Here is a 21,355-nt window from a genome sequence, read left to right as displayed (position 1 = left end):
GAAGGATAAATTCTTGAAACTAAAAACAGTCTTAACTAAGTGATGGCATGATGGCTTATAGGTAAATTATGTATTTGAGAACCTCTTTGGAAAAATGTTTTAAGATGAACCAGTGTACAAAATTCTGGAGAGAGAAAGTTAAATGGTAAAAAAAGAAAAAAATCTGTAACATCTACCCTGTGAGCAGGAATTGCATCAGTGTCGCTGTCTAGTGGTTCTGATGAACCTGCTGGAAGGAGCTCTGAAAAGAAGGAAGATCACTTTTCAGCCTTTTGGCTAAGATCAAGTATAGTATCTGTTCTTACCAGAAAACAAGGGAAATAAAATGTTATGCTCAGAAGCCAGTCCCCTAACTGGCTTTTAACTTAGTTCAAGCAACCCCCGACTTCTAAATAATTCTACCAATCTCGCCCCTACCCATTGTGTGTGGGTTGCCTTTACAGCACCGAAATAATTCTGTCTGCCACCTTGAGCTGATAATTGAACCTGGCTCTTAAACCCTTGTGCATTCTTCTCTCACTAGTCTGGACTGTCTTCTCTTATCCCCAAAGCTTTCCTATTCAATGTTCAGTGCCTCTCACACTCCTCTCAAACCCTGCCCTGAGGCCCATGATGATTTTGGTCTTTACCTGACTGGGCCCCATCGCAGATGGTCTTAAGATAATCACATTCAGATGGCCCTGCTGCTACAAATTAGCTGTGTGTCCTAGGTAAGTCACTTGCCCACCTTGGGGATATTAAAGAGGCAGCTGTCTTTGTATGCTCGTTGTGACTCCATCATTAAAATATACTGCTCTGTGGTAAAGATAGATTAGCCCATAAGTTCTGCTGTTGTCCTTTGCTATGTCCTTGACCAAATCATTTATCATTTGCAGATTTCCTTACCTATATAAAGGGATAATTCCTACACCCAAGGATGTGAAAATTAAATGAGATGGTGTATATAAAGTTTTATATGTACACACAGTGGGCACTCAAAAGTGGAAGCTATTACTACCGCTGACAGTTATGTGTGCTACTAATAACCAGTTCCGTGAGTATATTTCATGTTTCTCTTAAATGCTTATTAACCTTAGGTCTAAGTCTCACACAGAAAACCTTTGTGAAATTCAGGGTTTTTATAGACCCTAGGTTAAGAGGTCTGCATTCCAACTTTTTAAATGTAAGTTACAAAATGCAGGGAGACAGGCAGACTAAACTAGGACTCATTGGCCTCACAGGTCTAAGTTCTTTTATACTGACAGAGTAGGAAATAAGGAAAGTCAGAAGTGAAGAACATGAATAGTAGAATTAACTATATCCCTGCCAGGTCCTATCCAATCTGCAGTTCTAGTCTGTTTGCTAAGCCATCAGCTTATCTACCTCTACCAAGTCGTTGCTAAGAAAAGTTTTCCAGAGAGTTGAAGGTGACATAATGTATATCTTTCTGAATCTCCTCTAGATTATACATTCCATGGCTTTTAAGTACTTTATATGTAATATATTAAATCCTTTGTTAAGAGTTTCCTCTTGGCTCAGAGTGGTGGCTCATGCCTATAATCCCAGCACTTTGGGAGGCCGAGGCAAGAGAATCACTTGAGCCCAGGAATTTGAGACCAGCCCTGGCAACATAGCAAGACTCCTATCTCTACAATTTTAAAAAGTAGCCGAATGTGGTGGTGTGTGACTGTAGTCCCACCTACACGGTAGGCTGAGGTGGGAGGATCGCTTGAGCCTGGGAGGTCAAGGCTGCAGCGAGCTATGATGGTACCACTGCACTCCAGCCTGGGTGGTAGGGCAAGACCTTGTCTCAAAAAAAAAAAAAAAAAAAAAAAAAAAAAAAAAACACCCCAAGCTATTGTTTTGTTTTCAAAAAGAGCTGCTGCTTACCTGATTTTGTCCAAGTTGAGAGTCCTCCGTGAGGGAAGACTCCAGCTGAGACAGGCTGGGTGACGACGCTGAATCTGCAGAGGTGCTGGTGACCAATTCCCCTAAAGCATCGACTTGTCTCCTCAAACTGTGTAAAGTGCCCTCTGTCTGCCGCTTTCCTTTGATTAATACTTCTGCTTGCTTGGACATACAGTGTCGAAGTTGGGCCTGAGAAGTGTTATGCCAACACTTAGGGTTTTACACAGAAGAAACCTACCAGAACTACTGCTCAGCTTCCTCACAACATTTGATAGGCAAATCTGGCTAACAGTAGGAATGGCTGTCGAAAATGCTCATCTTTGAAAAGAATTGTAGGAGGTGCCAGGTAGATACTTAGTGTGCATAAACCTTTACTGTTCTGTGTTGTTGTTAACTGGGCCTTTCACTTGGGCCGTTTTTTCTAGCAGTGCTTACGATTCCTGTATCCCTTGCTTCTCCATGAAATTATTGCCTTATCTTTTTTTTTTCCTTTTCTATTATAACTGAGAAGATCAGTTTATACTTGACTCCTGCAGTGTCTCCTCATTATGTATTTTTTTCCTAAGGCTTAGTTTCCTGTCTGTAACTCACTAGGTATTTAATCCTCAACTCCATACTACTTTTTGGCTTTTGCCCCTGTTGTAATGAAATGATTCTCTCAAAGTCTACTGGAGTGCTGTCCAACAGAACTTTCTGCAGTGGTGGGAACATTCTATATCTGGCTATCAATATAGAAGCCAGTAGACACATGTGGCTATTGAGCACCTGAAATGTGGCAAATGAAGAACTGAATTTTTAATTATAATTTATTAAAATTTAAATAGCCACACATGGCTGGAGACTTTTTGAACATCACAGGGCTCCACTCAATACTGCAGCACTGCACTCTCTCATGCCATGCAGTCTACATAGCCACTCCCTCAAAATAAGTGTATCCTCCCACCTATACTCTTAACTGTCAAATCTTTAGCTCAACACTGATCAGTAATCCTAGATTCCTATTTTTGGCTGCCTACAGACAGATACCCTTCCCTGGATATCTTACAAGGCTTTCAAAGTCAACATGTTCTAAGCCAAACAATTCTGTAACTGACATTCAGCCTACTTTTCCAGTACTCCAAATCTTTCCTGCCACCACTGGCCTGTGATAACCTTATAGTTCATCACTGTGTTTCTATCTCCTGTCCCAAATACTTAAGATTCTATCAGTTCTAGCTGAGGTAAAGCAGCATCTCATAGGTTACAGAACACTGGAGTCAATACAAAAAGTCATGGTTTTGAACACTGCCTGCCATTTACTTTGTGATGCCAACTCCTCTGAGCTTCAGACATGCCATCCCTGACACTGCTGGCAGTGCTGCAATAGCATGGATGGAAAAGCATCAGGTAAATGTAACTCCCCGCTCCCTCCCCGGTGTGCCCAGTATCTCATGCTGATTTTTTGTTTTAAAGGGCAACCTTGAGTCGGTCTTCCCGGTGACGCAGTTTCTCCCGGAGTGCTTCTCCACGCCAGTGCTCATCCTTTCTCAGAGGGAAAATGGAGATATCATGAATCATCAGCTGCTACAAGTGGGAGCCAACCAGCCTTTCCCTCCTCCTACCTCAACACCCCCACATCTGTGTTTTAGCTTAGCTGGGGAAGGCGGTCAATCCTATGAAGTCCAGGAATAGCAGGATAAACCCTTACCATTATGTGAACTTGGGAAAAGTTCAGTTTTTCTTCCAAAGGTCCCTCATTCATGGTAAATGGAAAGTTCTCTTTCAAGCTTTCCAGTTCTCCTAGGTTTTCGTTTCTTTCCAAAATAGCTTCTAGATCTGCTGGTAGTTCTGGAAGAAACTGATTGAGATTCTTCAAGCTAGTTCTGATTTCATCCTTCACCTCAGATTTAAGTGTTCTCATTGCATCACTGATTTCCATTTGTCTTCTCTCCAAATCTTTTTGGTTTGCCATCTAAACAGTGAGTTGGTGTCAACATCATCATATAAAATTTCAGACTTACTTGGAATTGAGCTTTTTGATATGCCATGTATTTAAAGATCTATAAAATATCAACTACCACGATTACTACAACTGTAAAAGCTTGTGATTTTTCAGATACTCAAGAATCTATAAGCTACTAAATAAATTATTTTATTGGCATTATCGCTAGAAAAATTTCTATTTAGAAAAGCATGTACATAAAGTTCCTTGATTGAAGGTGAATTACCCTATGGAAGACAGTCTCTTTGGAGTCAGACAAAGCTAGTTACCAGTCTCATTTCCAGTATTACCAGTATGACTTAGGGCAAGTTGGCTAACATCTGATCCTCCATGACCTCATTTATACATGGATATAAATACCTTCTGCTCAGAAATGTGAAAACTAAGTGACAATTGATAAGAAGCACCTTAGTGGCACCCAACTGGCAATTAGAGTAAGTAAGCTGCAAATGAAAAAGGGCCATTTACTGAAATAAGTCATAAGTGATATGCATTATAAATGCTGGAGTATGGTGACACAATCTTGGCTGACTGCAGTCTCAACCTCCCAGGCTCAAGCAATCCTCCCACCTCAGCCTCCTGAATAGCTGCGACTATAGGTATACCCCACCACAGCTGGCTACTTTTTATATTTTTAGTAGAGACGGGGTCTTGCCATGTTGCCCAGGTTGGTCTGGAACTACTGAGCTCAAGCAATCTACCCAACTCAGACTCCGAAAGTGCTGGGATTACAGGAATGAGCCACTGCATCCAGCCTAGAGGTTTCTTAAAGTTTTATCAATTGCACTGATGACTGAGACTACTTACTCTCTACGGCTCTACCCCATATAGGGCTTAGTGAAATAAGAGATTTATACCTACTGCTAACTACCTTACCAAGTTTGCAAAGGCATAATCACTAAGGGCTGGTGGTCTTTAAATAATTTTTTAAGTTATTTTTTTTCCTGAATCAAATGGTGGGTATATGTGGGGAATCAGGGGATTGGAAGCACAGATGAAACCGGAATGACCACATGGGATCATCCAAAGGACTAAGTAGAACAGGGCCAACTGAGTGGCCACAGCAGCCTGACTAGAGTTCAGGGAGGGCCCAGATGCTGTAAAGGACATCAGAGACATCAAGGATTAGACACTCTACCAGTCCAAGCATGAACTGGTTTCATACTCTCTGCCTGGTTACATTACGTGATATCAAAGGTTTCCCCCTGGACCATTTTTTCTTGCTCAGAGGTTAGGGGAGGTTTTGGCTCCTATAGACTTGTTTATGGCATAAAATCTTAACATTTCAACATAGTTGTTTGGGACATAATAAAATATGATCCTCAAGAATTACCGTTTTTTCCTTGAAAAATTAACATTAAGAGGCCGGGCACGGTGGCTCAAGCCTGTAATCCCAGCACTTTGGGAGGCCGAGGCAGGTGGATCACGAGGTCAAGAGATCGAGACCATCCTGGTCAACATGGTGAAACCCCGTCTCTACTAAAAAGACAAAACATTAGCTGGGCATGGTGACGCGTGCCTGTAATCCCAGCTACTGAGGAGGCTGAGGCAGGAGAATTGCCTGAACCCAGGAGGTGGAGGTAGCAGTGAGCCGAGATCGCGCCATTGCACTCTAGCCTGGGTAACAAGAGTGAAACTCCGTCTCAAAAAAAGAAAAAGAAAAATTAACATTAAGAGCTTATCAAATTTAAGAGAATTTTTTAAGTATATTTTTAACAAATAGTGGAGGTGCATTTCTAAATTTTAAAGCTAAAAAACCAGATTTGACTTAAAGAACATTCTTATAATCAGCTTTTCACAATTTCCATAAAGAAATACTACTATAGAAGGAATATTAAAAACAATACAGTCTGCCTGAGCCCAGTAAGTCCTCTCCTCTCTCCCCCGGCTGGCCGGCTGGGATTCCTGGGCACACACCTGTTTCTTGAGCTCCGTGTACTCATATTGCATCTGGTTGAGCTCCTTCATCAGGCGCCTGGCCCGCTCATGGTTGTCCTGGGCTACCAGTTCAATTGTTGCCATTTCCTTTTGTATGCAGCTGTTCTCCTGTTTTTGCTCCTAGCACAGGAGGAAGAAAAATAATTCTGTGATCCAACACGTGGAGCTGTGGTCTGCTGGCTGATACACTCACTAGCTCTATAACTTAATTCCCCATCTGGGCCTCAGCTTCTCTAGCTGTCAAATGGGGATAATTGTGTCTGCCTTTCATGGGCAGATAAAGTATATCTGGGAGTACATACACATCAGTCTGTTAGCACAAAATCTGATTCCTAGATCTGCAGCATTACGTTTGATAATAAGCTACTATCCCTTTCTGTAAAATGGGAGTAATACCCATCAGATCACCCATCATCACTGGGAGTATTAAATTTTAGACATCTATATTCCATCTTTATCATGATCTTGCCTATCACTAGTACACCTATCAAAGTATATCCTCTTTGAAAGACACACATGGTTTACCAATTCCTTTCTACAACAGGGCTCCACTCACCCCTCCAGAGGGTACTGGAAAAACCCACACCCTTGACAGTTCATTGCTGCTCACCTGCCTCTATCCATCATAAATTATTCTGACCTATCTGAGTGTCACTTCCCAAATTTATTTCAAGGATGAAAGCATGGTAGATTGGGCTTCCTTGTTTTAGGATAATGATTGATTAAAGCTAATGTTGGCCAAAAAGGGCAGGATTAGAAAAATTTGTAAGCACTGACTATGGCAGTGTAAAAAAACTGGCCAGGCGTGGTGGCTCATGCCTGTAATTCCCACACTTTGGGAGGCAGAGGTGGGCCAATCACGAGGTCAGGAGTTTGACACCAGTCTTGCCAACATGGTGAAACCCTGTCTCTACTAAAAACACAAAAATTAGCCAGGTGTGGTGGTGTGGGCCTGTAATCCCAGCTACTCAAGAGGCTGAGGCAGAAGAATTGCTTGAACCCAGGAGATGGAAGTTGCAGTGAACTGAGATCACGCCACTGCACTCCAGACTGGATGACACAGCAAGACTCTGTCTTGAAAAAAATAAAAATAAACTGTTGACCGGGCACGGTGGCTCACACCTATAATCCCAGCACTTTGGGAGGCCAAGGTGGGTGGATCACAAGGTCAGGAGATCGAGACCAGGCTGGCAAAATGGTGAAACCTCATCTCTACTAAAACAAAAATTAGCTGGGTGTGGTGGCGGGAGCCTGTAGTCCCAGCTGCTCGGGAGGCTGAGGCAGGAGAATTGCTTGAACCCAGGAGGTGGAGGTTGCAGTGAGCCGCGACTGCACCACTGCACTCCAGCCTGGGCGAAAGAGCAAGACTCTGTCTCAAAATAAATAAATAAATAAATAAATAAATAAATAATAAATAAATAACTGTCTATAGGCGGGGCACAGTGGCTCATACCTGTAATCTCAGCACCTTGGGAGGCTGAGGTGGGTGGAGTACATGAGGTCAGGAGTTTAAGACCAGCCTGGCCAACCTGGTGAAACACATCTCTACTAAAAATACAAACATCAGTCAGGCGTGGTGGCACACACCTGTAGTCCCAGCTACTCAGTTGGCTGAGACATGAGAATCGCTTGAACCCAGGAGGCAGAGGCTGCAGTGAGCCAAGATTGCGCCACTGCACTCTAGCCTGGGAGACAGAGCAAGACCACGTCTCAAAAAACAAAAACAAAAAACTGTCTTGAGAAGGCTTCTTCAATACCCCCTCCACCCCTACCAGTGGAAGTGTAAACTGAGGCTTGCTAGCAGTACGTGTTCTCTACTTTGTGCTGACAATGGCTGTTCACATGACAGTCTCCCCAGCCAGCCAGAGCTCCTTCGAGGCTGTAGCCCTGTCCCAGGCAAAACTTACCATCAGCTTCAAGAACAAATGATGCATAAATACACCAATAACAATAGTTGGGTTAGGGACTGGGTTGATAGTAATTCATTTTCTCTATGTTGAAGTGCTGTTGCAGTTTAAAATTTTTAATTTATCATTTCCTCATAAACTGCCAAGGCAGCAGGTACTCACAAGAAGGTTTTTCTCCAACTGGCTCCGCTGGATCTTAAGTGCTTCCTTCAGGCTGGCTACCTGCTTCTCAGCTTTCTTTCTTTCTGTTAAGAACTGGTTCCGCAGGAGGCTAAAGTCTGCCCTCACAGAGTCTGCCTCTTTCTGGAGGGCCAACAGCTCACCTGACTTCTCCGACAACTGCTGCTCCCTTTCTGAAAGCTGCCGTTCTGAAATGAACATTTTCAGTAGGATTAGCCAAAGGCCCTGGGCCAGCTGTAGGCAGAGCTCCCCTTCCCTTGTGGCAGATGCATAATGGTGATCTGCTACCCATGCAGGTGCTTTCCTCCATTACAAAGTCTTATAAGCCTACCCTGACCCACACACCAAAGGCCCAAAAAAAATACCCAGATAAAGGTGCCTTTTGAAGTAACTGGTTCCTGAAGGGCCTGATCCCAAAGTGACAGACAGCTACTATCATCTCTTTTAAGTCTTTGTGACCAGTGAGAGGAAACCCCACACCAATCCTAAAGTGTGTGGAACTGCTGAAATTTTTTTTATAAACATTGATTTTCATAAAGGGAAGCACACCAGTACTAATTCCTTCCACAGGAGGCACTGCAGTGGAAAGAGCACAGGATTTGGAGCTGGCTCCTACACTGGCCTGAGCTCCATTTGATAGACGAGGAATACACTTCTTGATTGGAATCATATATGCAAACACCTGGTACACAGTGAGTACTTGACAGAGAATGCTTACTAAATAAAAGTGGGATTTAAAATCTATTTTTATCATCCTATTTAGAGAAGCACCCTGCCCAGATTTTACTTTTCAACAACTGGCATGATCAGAATTTAACATATTTTTTTAGTTTCATTTTCATAATGAAATGACTGGGTCTGGGTATATCAAAAGTTCCCAGGGAAAAAGGAATAATAACCCTTTCAGATCCCCAAGCCCACAACATTTTCCGAGCATTATTAAACACTGCAGCCTACGAAAGAGGAAAACCATTTACTGATGTAAGAACAAGCACTTACCCTGGATTCCCATGTCAGCTTCATTTATATATGGTTCAAGAAAGAACAAACTGACCTAAAGGCAAACACCTGTATTCTAGTACCATTCACTATGCCAAATCTGGACAGAACTGTTAATATTATCTTTTGACACTTGAGATGAAGTAGATCATTATTCCCAAAGCTCACAGATAATATAGTTTAAGAGTATCTTTTGGCAGTTCTTCACTTGAATGTTCCACTTTCTTGAGATAGCATTCTCAAAGGAGACAATATGAGCAAGGAAGGACTTGCTGGTCAGTCTTAGGATCAAATCTCTTCTCCATAAAGATAAATATTCCCTTTGTCTGTCTGAACCTGTTCCTCATCTTTCACAGGGCTATCATCATACCTCCTGCTTTGTTTCTCCTGGGCTCTGGCTGGGGTCTGGATCTCTTCAAACACTTTTGCAAGACAACCACCAGCAGAAGCAACCCCTACCCCATCTCCCAGTGAGAAGTTCCAGAATACATACTGGTTTGGGAGAGCATCTTCTCCAGGCTCTCACCCCACTTCTCCTCTTCCTGCAGAGTCCTAACACGCTCTTCAGCCACCAGCACCTGTGAGAGCACCTGGTCTAGTTTGCTTTTCTGGTCTGTTAATTCCTTTTCCAGCTGGTGCTGTTGCTCCTTCAGTGTCACTTTACTGGCTTCGAATTTGTTTTCTTCACTCTCTCTCTCTTTCTGGAGTCTCTGAAACATCTTAATAAAGAATAACCCTGATTAGTCACAAAACAACAAATAGTGTCCCAGACAACCTGCATGGACATGAGAAAGATTCTAGTTCAAACGAAAGTAGAAGACAGCCCACAGGGATAATTCCATTACAGAGGTGATCAAGAGGGCCTGGGAAGCTATCTGGCCAGCATGTGAAGAGGGGATTCCAGCAGCAAATGGCATGTGGACATTAAGTATCTTTACAGGACCGATATTCTATGATTTTTAAAGGTCTGTAAGAGAGTCACATTCTTGGTGTAAAAGCTACCCATGGCTACACAGGGCAGTTACGCAACACATAGTCCCATGGGGGATATTTCTCAGCAGCTTTCTGCCAGGAGAAAAATAAGCTCACATAAGTGACAAAACACTTCTTTTATATAAAATCATAAATGTGTACTACCATTTCTTGTTGGACTAGTTTGAGCTTGTTTTCTTCAATCTCATTCTGAAGCACATGAAGTTGTTGTTGTTTTGTCTCCTCTTTCTTCTGACAGTCTTCAAACCTTTTTGCCCATTCACTGATGTCCCTCTGGAGTCGGGTCTGCTCACTGAGCAATATATCCTGATGCTTGGTGGTGTGAAGCAGGTCCTTTAGGTGAAAGAACAAGTGGAAACTACTAATAAAACCATCTTTACTAGAAGTAGCCAGTACCAATCCAGTATCCACTAAGTCTGACAGAATGAGAGGCATAAAAGTTTATTTCCTTTATTATCTCAATAAACTTACAGGTACAAGAGAATTTGGATGTCTAATCCAACTCTTTATTATTATTTTTTCTAGACAGAGTCTTGCTCTGTTGCCAAGGCTGGAGTACAGTGGCATGATCTCAGCTCACTGCAACCTCCGCCTCCCGGGTTCAAGCGATCCTCCCATCTCAGCCTCTCGAGTAACTGGGACCACAGGCATGTGTCACCACACCCAGCTAATTTTTTGTCTTTTTAGTAGATGGGGTTTCGCCATGTTGGCCAGGCTGATCTCGAACTCCTGGCCTCAAAGTGATCCACCTGCCTTGGCCTCCCAAAGTGCTGGGATTACAGGTGTGAGCCACTGCATCCAGCCTGTGTCTAATGTAACTATTAATTTACATAATAGAAACTGAGGTCCACAACTTGCTTGCAGTTCTTTGAATTCCAGCACTATTCTCACAGGACAACAATGAACTACCTTTAAGAAAATCATCAGAAGTATAAGGGTCAAGAATCTGCTGTATTCAACATCTGACAAGACAGAGGACCAAATTTGACAGTTACTCTATGGCTCAAGGAATCATCAAATCTAAGCCCAGCCTTTGGAGGCCTCATCTGTGCCATTGATGAGAGATGGTTCATCTGGTCCCTGAAGCCCCCAAAAGGGCTGCTGACAGGCTGCTGCTGGGTTCTGGTCTAGCCACCACCCTACTTACTAGTTTTGAGTAAAACTTTGTTTGAATCAAGACTGCTCTCCACCAAAACTTTTATTTGATGGTTATGTTATATAAATGGCCCTATGGTACCTGCTGTTGTGAAAAAGAACCAGCCTACTTGATTTCTTTATTATTTAAACCAATTGTCTGGATTCCCTCAGTATACTACTAGAATATTACATTTGCTAACCTTACCTGTTTTGCTTGGTTCAAATGGTCTTGGACGTTAGCTAGTTCCTCCTGCAGTGAGTTTACTGCTTCTCGTTTTTCTACAGAAATGACATTTTCATAAAAAAAGAAATACATATGTATTTATTATACAGATTCCCATTAGTGTCCCCAAAAAGTAGAGAAGTTATTTTAAGCTTACTTCTGTTACATGTTTGATTATACCATACTATCTCACTAAAGGCCAAAAGAGAGTTACATGCACAATCCAGATTTGGGCTTGGGGTTAAGGTTTTTGAAGATTTTCATGTTCAAAATCTCACAATGAAAAAATCACAGATAATACTTAGTCGGGTGCATGGTTTAAAAACAGCTACCTTCTGCATTGTTGGTAGAAATATAAACTTAACCTTTCAGGAAGGCAATTTGGGAATAAATTTTATATGCTAGCTTTGTCAATTACTAGCTGTGTGACCTCGAGCAAGTCACTTCTCATTTAAGCAGTCACAAGAAAACTAAGCTTCAGTTTCCTTATTTATAAATGAGTAAAATAATTTTTATCTCATAAAAATCTTATGAGGATTAAATGAGAAAATCTAATACCAAGGACATAAAAAATGTTCAACAAGTATATTATTAGCTAGAATTACTCAGCAATTTCTTCTAAATAAATTATCACATTTATGAACATTTGGTAATTTTAAAATCTTCATTATTTACATCTTTGTTTTCAAACTAGACACACACCCCTAGCAAAAATCTGGAAGGACAGTCACCAAACTGTTAACAGGAATCTATGAGGAATGAGGTCAACAGCAATTTTTATTTCTTTCTGCTATGTTTTAAAATTGTTGTCTAAGGAACATGAATTAGATTTTTTTTAAAAAAACTGACTTTATTGAGATAAAATTCACATATCATGTCCTATTTAAAGTGTACAATTGAAAGGCTTTTAGTATATTCAGATTGTGCAGCCATTACCACAATCTAATTTTAGAAAGAAATTCCATGTATTATTTCTGTCATAAGAGAAATCAAAGAATCTAACAAAGGGCAAGGAAATCACATTGTCACTGTTCTGCTGCCTTATACCTTGGAGCTGCTGTTGCATTGCTGAAATGTCATTATGCAGTGACAGCTTGTCTCTGTTTAGTTGGTCTAGTTCCTGCTGTAGTTTTCTGACATTCAATTCCAACTTTTCTAAGTTTGATTTCTCCATTTTGCTATTTTCTTCTGCTGCTGCTAAAACCCTACCACAGAGAATAAGTCAGACTGTCAAATATAAAATATTCAAGCACACACAGGAGATGACTGAGGAACAGTGTTACCCTTTCACAACATACAGTTATGGAAAGCATGAATGATTATAAATCTTCACAAAATTTAAGACTCAACTCATTTTCAAAATCTTATTGTCAGCTTTCTAAGTGGAGATTTTTTTCAAAAAGTGACTCACTAAATTGAAGTTTCATAAAAATCATGGATAAAAACATGGATAACATTCAAAATTCCAAAAATCTGAGTGATAAAAATGGAGCTAACATGTGACAATTGAAAAAGTAGAAATTAACTCTATGTACAGTAGAATCAGTCCATACAGCAGACACGCATGAGCATGTATTGTAGTACATAAACGGAGTCATACAGTGTGGACTTGTTTTTGTCTGGCTTCTTTCACTCAGCATAGTTACTTTGAGATTCAGCCATGTTGTGTGTATCAATACTGCATTACCTTCTTATTGCTGAGTAGTATTCTACAGTGTGGATACACTACAATTTGTTTATCTGTTTACCATCTGATAGACATTTGGGTCATTTCTAGTTTTTGGCTATTACTAATAAAGCTATCATGAATATTAGCATATACTCTGTGTAGAAATATGCTTTCACTTCTCTTGAAAAAATGTTGCTATTCACTTGGGGTGGCCAGCAAGATATTAAAGATATGAACTGTTAGGAAAAATATAGATTGTAATCTCAAACCTTTTGGAAGACCAAAGGGTTTTATAGGGGTAGGTTGAAGGCAGCCCTCATTAACATTAGCATAGGAAGGAGATTAAAGACTGATCAAAATGCCTTACCCCACACCCCTTTGTCTCCACTCTGTTTACTCATGTTAATTTTGTGCTGGGTGGTCTCTCCAAGAGGATGATCAAAGGGGAATTGTCTGTTAACTGCAATTACTCTGGGTACCAGAACCAAAAGCTTTTATCAGTTGTAAAACCATTCTCTTAACCATGTTAATTATCCACAAGTATGTTAACTTAGAACCTCTACTGTAATGTCTAGGGAATAAATGTATCTAGGAGTGGAAGGGCTAGATCTTCTGGTTGGTGTATGTCTGATTTTTAAGTAACTGTTAAACTGTTTTTCAAAGTGGTCATACCGTGTCCCTCAATGGTATATGAAAGTTCCTGGATAACTATCTGGTATGGTTGTTGTTCTAATAGGTGTGTAGTGATATCTCTCTGTGGTTTTAATTTGCATTTTTCTAATGATTAATGATCCTGTGTATCTTTTCATCTGCTTATTTGCCATCCATTTATCTTCTATCATGAAATGTCTGTTCAAATCTTTTGCCCATGAAATAATTGAGTTGTCTTACTGAGTTCTGAGAGTTCTTTATATATGTATTCCAAATATAAGTCCTTTATCAGATACATGGGTTGCAAATATTTTTTTCCCAACCTGTGATGTATCTTTTTATTACCTTAATAGTGTCTTTTGAGGAGGAGCAATGTTTTAAATTTTGATGAAGTCTAATTTTATCAATTTCTTTTATGAATCATGCTTTCGGTGTCATACCAAGAATTTTTGCCCACTCCAAGGTCACAAAAGTTTTCTACTATGTTTTATGTTTTCTTCTAGAAGTTTTATATTTAGGTTTTACATATATGTTTACAGTCATATATATATGTTTAGTCACATATATATGTAAAACAAATATAAAACCTATATATGACTGTAAACATATATACAAAACCTATATAATACATAAATAATAATTTATATATATATTTATATGTATTATATATAATATATATATTATTATTTTTTTTTTGAGACAGGGTCTCATTCTGTCACCCAGGCTGGAGTGTAGTGGTATCATCATGGGTCACTGCAGCCTTGACCTCCCAGGCTTAAACAATTCTCCCACCTCAGCTTCCTAGCCTGGCTATTTAAAAAAATTTTTTTCTATGTTGCCTAGGCTTGTCTCAAGCTCCTGGGCTCAAGTGATCCTCCTGCCTTGGCCTCCCAAAATGCTGAGATCACTGGCATGAGCCACTGTGCCGGGCCTCATTTTAAATTAATATTTATCTATTATACATAGTGAGGTTCTTTTTTTTGGTTTTGTATATCCAATTGTTTCAGCAACTTTTTTTTTAAAAGACCATCTTTACTGAAAAAGATGCCTTTGTATCTTTATCAAATCAGTTGTCCACATACATGTCAGTTTATTTCTGGACTTTCTATTCTGTTCCATTGATCTATGTGTTCATCTTTATACTAATACCACAGTGTTTTGATTATTATAGGTTTATAAAAGTCTTGCAATCAGGCAGTGTTAGTTCTAAATTTTTGTTCTACTTTCTCAAAGTTGTTTTGGTGTCATACCTAAAAAATTGTATAAATTCTATTCTAGGTCCTATAATAATTTGATTCTAGGTTCATGTAATTTTAGAACCAGCTTGTCAATTTCCATAAGAAAAATCTATTGAGATTTTAATTGTAACTGTTTTGAATCTAGAGATCAATTGGAAGAGAACTAAATAGTTAACAATGTTGTCTTCTTGTCCACGAACAAGACATATCTCTCCATTTATTTCCAGCATGTATTATTTTACTTAAAAAAAAAGAAAACCACAGGCCAGGTGCAGTAGCTCACATCTGTAATCCCAGCACTTTGGGAGGCTGAGGCAGGCAGATCACAAGGTCAGGAGATTGAGACTATCCTGGCCAACATGGTGAAACGCCGTCTCTACTAAAATACACACAATTAGCTGGGTGTGGTGGTGCATGCCTGTAGTCCCAGCTACCCGGGAGGCTGAGGCAGGGGATTCACTTGAACCAGGAGATGGAGGTCCCGGTGAGCAGAGATCACACCTCTGCAGTCCAGCATGGCGAGAGGGCAAGACTCTGTCTCAAAAAAAAAAAAAAAAAAAAAAAAAGATAAAAAAAAATACTTTTGAGGAAAAAAAGCTAGTACAAAATTCGCCAAAAATTTCAACTGGCAAAATGTATTATGATACCAAGTTTATGGTACATTTTTTTTTTTATCCCTTTCTCTACTTTCCAAGTTGTTTACAGTGTGTTTACAATGCTTAGGCCTGAAGAAGTGATCCTGCAAGCTTATTTGGTCTTGCTCTCACCTTTTGGTTTGTGCCAACTTTTTTTCCCAAGTGTCACATTTCTCTTGGAGATCTTCCTTTTCTTTGCTCAAACGCTCAACACATGATTGCAAAGCTCGAGACTCAGCAGTCATTCGTTCTATTTCTCGTTTATCCCTCTCAAGGAGCTGCTTCTGCCAGTCTAGTTCCCCCTTCTGCTGCTGGACTATCTGCTGCAAATTCTCTAACTCCAGTTTCTCCTAAATTAGATAAAAGAGGACTCAAACATCCTAAATGAGAAAGACTTCAGTTTCTTAAGGGTACAATGGTTTTGTTCATTACCTCTAGCACTGCCACCTGAGTCTTCTCTAATTCAGATACCTTTTGTTCATGTTGTAGCTTCAAACCTTGTAGTTCATTGTTTTCAAGTTGCAACATGTCCAGAATATTCTTTAGTTCTAAGGGACAGAAGAAACAAAGCATGGTCCATGCTATTAAATGAACTTGGAAAACGTTTACAAAATTAAACAGAAAAAAATGCTATTGACTAATATAAAGTAATTTTTAAAATTTTGTTGAACTGAATAAGGCTGATTTTATTTTTAATAAAAAAAGTTCTCTAAATGTGTTAACTATTATTTAATTTGTTAAAAACATTTTAACAAACCAGGTGCAATGGCATGTGCCTGTAATCCCAGCCATTTGGAAGGCTGAGGTAGAAGGACTGCTTGAGCCCAGGAGTTTGAGACTAGCCTGGATGACAGAGCAAGATCTCATCTCTATATAAATAAACAGATCAACATATCAACAAAAACATTTAATGAACAAAGATCCTGGTTCCAAAGCATTTGCTTCTATATAAAAGAATGAACTAAAAGCATTTTATATAAAATTGATCAAAATAAATTTTTAAAAACTTTAAAATACAGACAGATTTATATAACAATTTTTTGGCCTTTGAAATACAGATATTTAAATATTAACTTTTTTCCTGATTATAGAGATAACTGCTTACTGTAGAAAAGCTGGAAAATACCAAAAAAAAAGCATAAGAGAAAAAAAATGAAAACCCACCATCATTTCACCATCCCAAATCACTATTACAATAGCATTTTGATGTATTTCCTTCTAGGACTGCACACTCACACTCACACTCACACACACACACACATTTTAAGATAAACTGGAACTATACTCCATATTCATTTTTTACCTATTTTTTTTTTTCATTCTTCTCATGAGCATGTTTGCACGTCATTAAATGTTAAAAATATGGCTTTTAAATTGGTCATTTGTTTCCAATTCGGGGGGGGGGACATGGCAGAAGAGGCAATATTGCCCAGGCTGAAGCATAGTGGCATAATCATAGCTCACTGCAGTCTTGACCTCCTGGGCTCAAGGGATCCTCCCTACTTGGCCTTCTGAGTAGCTGGGACTACAGGGGTACATCACTGTGCCTCACTAACTTTTGAATATTTTTGTAGAGATGGGGTCTCACTATGTTGCCCAGGTGGTTTTGAACTCCTGGGCTCAAGCAATCATCTTGCCTCAGCCTCCCAAAGAACTAGGATTATAGGCATGAGCCACCACACCCAACCTGTTTCCAAATTTGGTCATCATAAACATTGGTGCGATGTACATAAATGCTTGCCGTCTCTGGAAGAGTAGAAATGGGCTGACTGGCTCAACAGGGGTGAATTTCAAGAGTCTTGAAACACTGGGAGATTGTTTTAGTTTATACCTCAATTGATATAGGCTGCGAGTACTCTTCTTTCACAACACTCTGATCATCAATGAGCATGATTATTTTGCTTTTAAATAAAGTTTATCGATTCAAATGGCAGAAAATAATACCATATTCCTTTTATAACGTGCTTTCTTTGCTTATTAGTAGTAAGGTTAAACTTTAAAGTTTATTTAGCCATTTGTTATTTTTTCAATGACTTGTAATACAGACATTTCCAGCCTCAAACTTTGTATGATTGTTTTCCTTTAAACTTACCAGTTTTATGTTTAGACATCTGCCTTAAAACAACCTGAAGATTCTCTTCCTCTTTTTCAATTTCCTGCTTTATAAGTGTAAGTTGGGTTTTTCTTTCACTAATCTGAACATTCAGTTCTCCTTTCTGAACACTCAGTTCTTCCAGAAGAGATTTTACTTCCTGCATTTAAAAAAAAAAAGTTGCACCCTCCTGTGATCGTAAATGAAAATTACTTTAAAATAAGTTATCTTATTGTCTTATTTCATAGAAATTCTAATTTGGAAACAAGCTCATTTTTGCCTTTCATGTCAAGAATAGCATTATATTTGGCAGGAACCTATTTCTATATAATAGAAGCAAAAAAGTAACATATTCTCTTCATTTAAATATATTTGCAACATTACTATAAGCAAGGCAATGTGCTCTAGAGAGAAATGGCTGACTGAGCCATGGCTCCTGCTCTGGAAGGGCTTAGTACCTTGTCGAGCGCTAAGGCAGGGAACATAAACACAACCACAAAAGGCTAAGATGGCCTAAGAAACAGGCAGACAGAGTGTTTCTAAATTCAAAAGAAGGAAACTCCTTCTCACAGGATAAAGGAAAAAGAAGTTTTCTTTTTTGAGACAGTCTCCCTCTGTTGCCAGGCTGGAATGCAGTGGTGTAATCTTGGCTCACTGCAACCTCTGCCTCCCTGGTTCAAGCGATTCTCCTGCCTCAGCCTCCCATGTAGCTGGGACTACAGGCATGAGCCACCACTCCCAGCTAATTTTTGTATTTTTAGTAGAGACAGGGTTTCACCACGTTGGCCAGGATGGTCTCCATCTCTTGACCTCTTGATCTGCCTGCCTTGGCCTCCCAAAGTGCTGGGATTACAAGCCTGAGCTACTGTGCCCAGCCAGGAGTTTCCTTAGAGGAGGTGGCATAAAGCTGGGCAATGAGAAACAGGTGGGATCTGGCTAGTGATAGAGGAGAAGGGGAATCCCTGGAGAAAAATGGTATCAGCAGGAGAACTTCGGGCATATCCAGAAAACAACGAAGAGGGAACTACACATGACAGCCACTCCATGGATATGTAACAATACCAAATTGATGTTACAGAGGAGGCAAGATTTCAGGAGTTTGTATTTTCATTTGGGGAGAAGCGATGAAAATATATAAAAGTAAACCTATAACACTATCCTAAGACTCTTCAGAAAACCTAATAAAAAACATACCCTAATGTGGTTACACTTCTCAGCTACTTCAGTCTCTCCCATTCTCAGAGCTTTCTGGAGGTCAGCTTTTGCCTGGACCATGCTTCCTTGGAGTAGATGCAGCTCCTCCTTTTTATGCCCTAACTGCCTGTCCAAGACAGCCATCTCCTGCTGCTGACTTGTCACCTGTATTAAAGAAAAGGGAAGAGTAAGTTTGACAAAGGCCATGCAACCCTCAGTGCTAACCTGGAGATAATTTAGTTGTGAGGCAAAATCAAGAGCTAATATCCTAGTTATTCCCCAAGAGTCAGAAAGCCCAGGCAAGGAGTGTGAGGATGAAATGCCTAAAGAAGACCTTGAGCCCACATATTTAAAACCACTCAAATCACAGCGATCACAGTAAGAACAATATCATAATCATGATTATCCCTCAGGTTATGCTTTTCAAAGAAATTTTATTTTTATACCCTAATTCCATTTTGACATCCTTGGTGATGGAAGTTAGAGATTTTTTAAATTTATTCATCTTTAAAATCAAAAATTCATTACATTTTTAAAGATAATACGTATTTGTTTACCAAAAAAAGAAAAAGGAAGAAGATCATGCAGCTATCTAAAAGGAAGAAAACAGAAAATGCCCAAAATCCTCCCTTCTCAGATGACCACTTTTGTACCTTGGTATTGACTAAAAATACAACCACAAGTGTTCTTAAAGACATTTAACAGAAATGATTTCATAGAGTATACCATGTTTTGAGACTCACTTTTTTTACTCAAAAATATATTGTATTAAGTTGGGATTCGAATTTAATTTAGACTTTATGCTTAACAACTATGATACGTAGCCTTATTTATTCTTTTTTACAATTAAACATGTATTACTTTTATAATCATAAAACATATGTAGGTTTTAATACTGTGTGAGTTGTTTTTTTCAAGACGTCTATTGCCATACCTGGCTTCTCAGCTTTTCTAGCTCGGCTCTCTTGACCTGAAGAAGTGTCTCAGATTCTTTAAGGACCTGCAGGTGGTGATCCTCATTGCGTTCTGCCATCTCGATGTCTTTTTGCAGTTTCTGAAGCCTACAAAGCACCAGCAGCACTAGAGCAGATCCTAAGGGAATCTAAACCCCAGAGCTGTCTTCCAGCACAAACCCCTTGCAGCCCTATAGAGGCCTTACTTACTCTTCTGTCAGTTTTTCCTTCTTCTTGCTTAAACACTGGAAGTCTGAGTCTTTTGCTGCTACTATTTTGTTTATTTCTTTCAAGATTTCTTCCTGCTTGATTTTGTGCTGCTCCAAATCCTTTGCATCAGCCTGGAGCAATCTAAAACATATTGCTTTATTCCCCCCAGGTCCTGTAGACTGAACGTGCATTATTTATCATAAACCAATTATTATCCTCTTGGAAGCAAACTTTTCATTCATCTCAACATATACATCAATGGCTTAGGGAATCCACCTACCTTAGCTGCTGATCAGCTTTGACAAGGTTAACGGCAGTTTCCTGAGCTCTCCTTTCTAATTCCTCAGCATCTGACTCAGTTTGCAATAAACTTCTCTTGGCATCAGTGAACTTTTCAACAGCATTTTTTGTCTAGAAAAGAAACTGTCATTAAAAGCCATTCAGTTACAATACTCACTCACAGCTATTGGCCATATAAACCAGTACAGTTCTTTTGGAAAACAAGATGATACAGAAAGACATAAAAACGTCCATTCACTATAACTCTAATTCTCGGTAAATAATTCAGAAGCAAAAACTACTACATAAAAATGCTCATTGTATAATAATATAAAACCTGACAAATAATAATAAATAGGCTAAGTGATAATGCATTAACAAAGTGGAATACTGTGTAGCCTTTAAAATGATCAGATGACAATGTAGCAACATGGAAGAATGTTAATGACATTATGTTGGCTGAGAAAAATAAATTTAAAATGGCATAAGCACTTCGAGAGCAACTATATAACACTACAGTTGTGTCAACAAAGAAAGACTATACAAAAATAATTACGGTCATTTGAAAGTAGTGGAACTAAAGATGCTTTTTATTTCAAAATAATCTGAATTACTATTATATCATTTTTAAATATTAAAACCATCTACCCAACTAAGTGGCAATGAAATGATTTTACCAAGATTCCCTCCACACACAGATTCTTGCTGTACTCTAGTCATTATCAGTGAAGTAAAAATGCATTGATCTGATGATGATGTAATTATGGCTGATAAACACAAACATTAAATGCTCTGCAAATATTTAAAATCTTCCTATATAAGATTTTGTAAAAACACTATATATATTTTTTATCAACTTGGATTTTTTTTCTGCCTAACTTAAGAGGCTTAAAACAATGACATCAAAAGTTCCAAAAATAGAGTGTGGTTTGCACTTGGTTGAGCAGTGACTCACCTTCAGCCAAAAAAAAAAACTGAGGTCTGCCATTGTACTAAAGCCAGAGGAGTCCGTATGTTAAATCTATTAAATATCTGTGTGGAGGCAAAAGGGTTGGCAAGCTCCTGGAGAGCTACATATTTCACTGTACGTCTTTCCATTTCAGATAGCTTTTTTCTGTCAATTTTATCAGCAAAGCATTGGACAAAACTCACTATGCATTCCAGAGGGCCACCAAATAGTTTTTTGTCT

The 21,355-nt window shown here is 39.3% G+C and overlaps 1 protein-coding gene and 1 non-coding gene across 10 annotated transcripts in view; one reads left to right on the top strand and one right to left on the bottom strand.

Annotated features, from left to right (window-relative positions):
- The window catches only part of CNTRL (centriolin), a 91,032-nt gene that overhangs the window by 417 nt on the left and 69,260 nt on the right, over positions 1-21,355 (bottom strand). For 6 of the 9 annotated variants that reach the window (XM_032251467.1, XM_032251470.1, XM_032251468.1 and 3 more), the window contains 16 exons: positions 20,168-20,298; positions 19,888-20,028; positions 19,659-19,785; positions 18,725-18,889; positions 17,531-17,690; positions 15,871-15,986; positions 15,571-15,788; positions 12,293-12,450; positions 11,228-11,301; positions 10,030-10,218; positions 9,386-9,611; positions 7,876-8,081; positions 5,786-5,926; positions 3,575-3,838; positions 3,346-3,408; positions 1,870-2,076 (listed from right to left, as the gene is read on the bottom strand). In XM_032251467.1, the coding sequence (XP_032107358.1) occupies positions 1,870-2,076; positions 3,346-3,408; positions 3,575-3,838; positions 5,786-5,926; positions 7,876-8,081; positions 9,386-9,611; positions 10,030-10,218; positions 11,228-11,301; positions 12,293-12,450; positions 15,571-15,788; positions 15,871-15,986; positions 17,531-17,690; positions 18,725-18,889; positions 19,659-19,785; positions 19,888-20,028; positions 20,168-20,298 (2,586 nt within the window). Of the gene's footprint in view, positions 1-1,869; positions 2,077-3,345; positions 3,409-3,574; positions 3,839-5,785; positions 5,927-7,875; positions 8,082-9,385; positions 9,612-10,029; positions 10,219-11,227; positions 11,302-12,292; positions 12,451-15,570; positions 15,789-15,870; positions 15,987-17,530; positions 17,691-18,724; positions 18,890-19,658; positions 19,786-19,887; positions 20,029-20,167; positions 20,311-21,355 lie in introns of those variants that run through there. The other 3 variants (XM_032251469.1, XM_032251475.1, XM_032251476.1) reach the window with 3 other exon arrangements.
- On the top strand, positions 257-440 carry LOC116532492. The gene has a single exon (XR_004260886.1). It is a non-coding gene; the product is annotated as a U2 spliceosomal RNA (small nuclear RNA).

This window comes from Sapajus apella, unplaced genomic scaffold (genome assembly GCF_009761245.1).
Source record: "Sapajus apella isolate SASKATOON/1434 unplaced genomic scaffold, GSC_monkey_1.0 scaffold76, whole genome shotgun sequence".
Classification (NCBI taxonomy): Eukaryota; Metazoa; Chordata; class Mammalia; order Primates; family Cebidae; genus Sapajus; species Sapajus apella.
The sequence above is the reverse complement of the archived record's forward strand: the minus strand, read 5'-3'. Positions and strand labels throughout refer to the sequence as shown.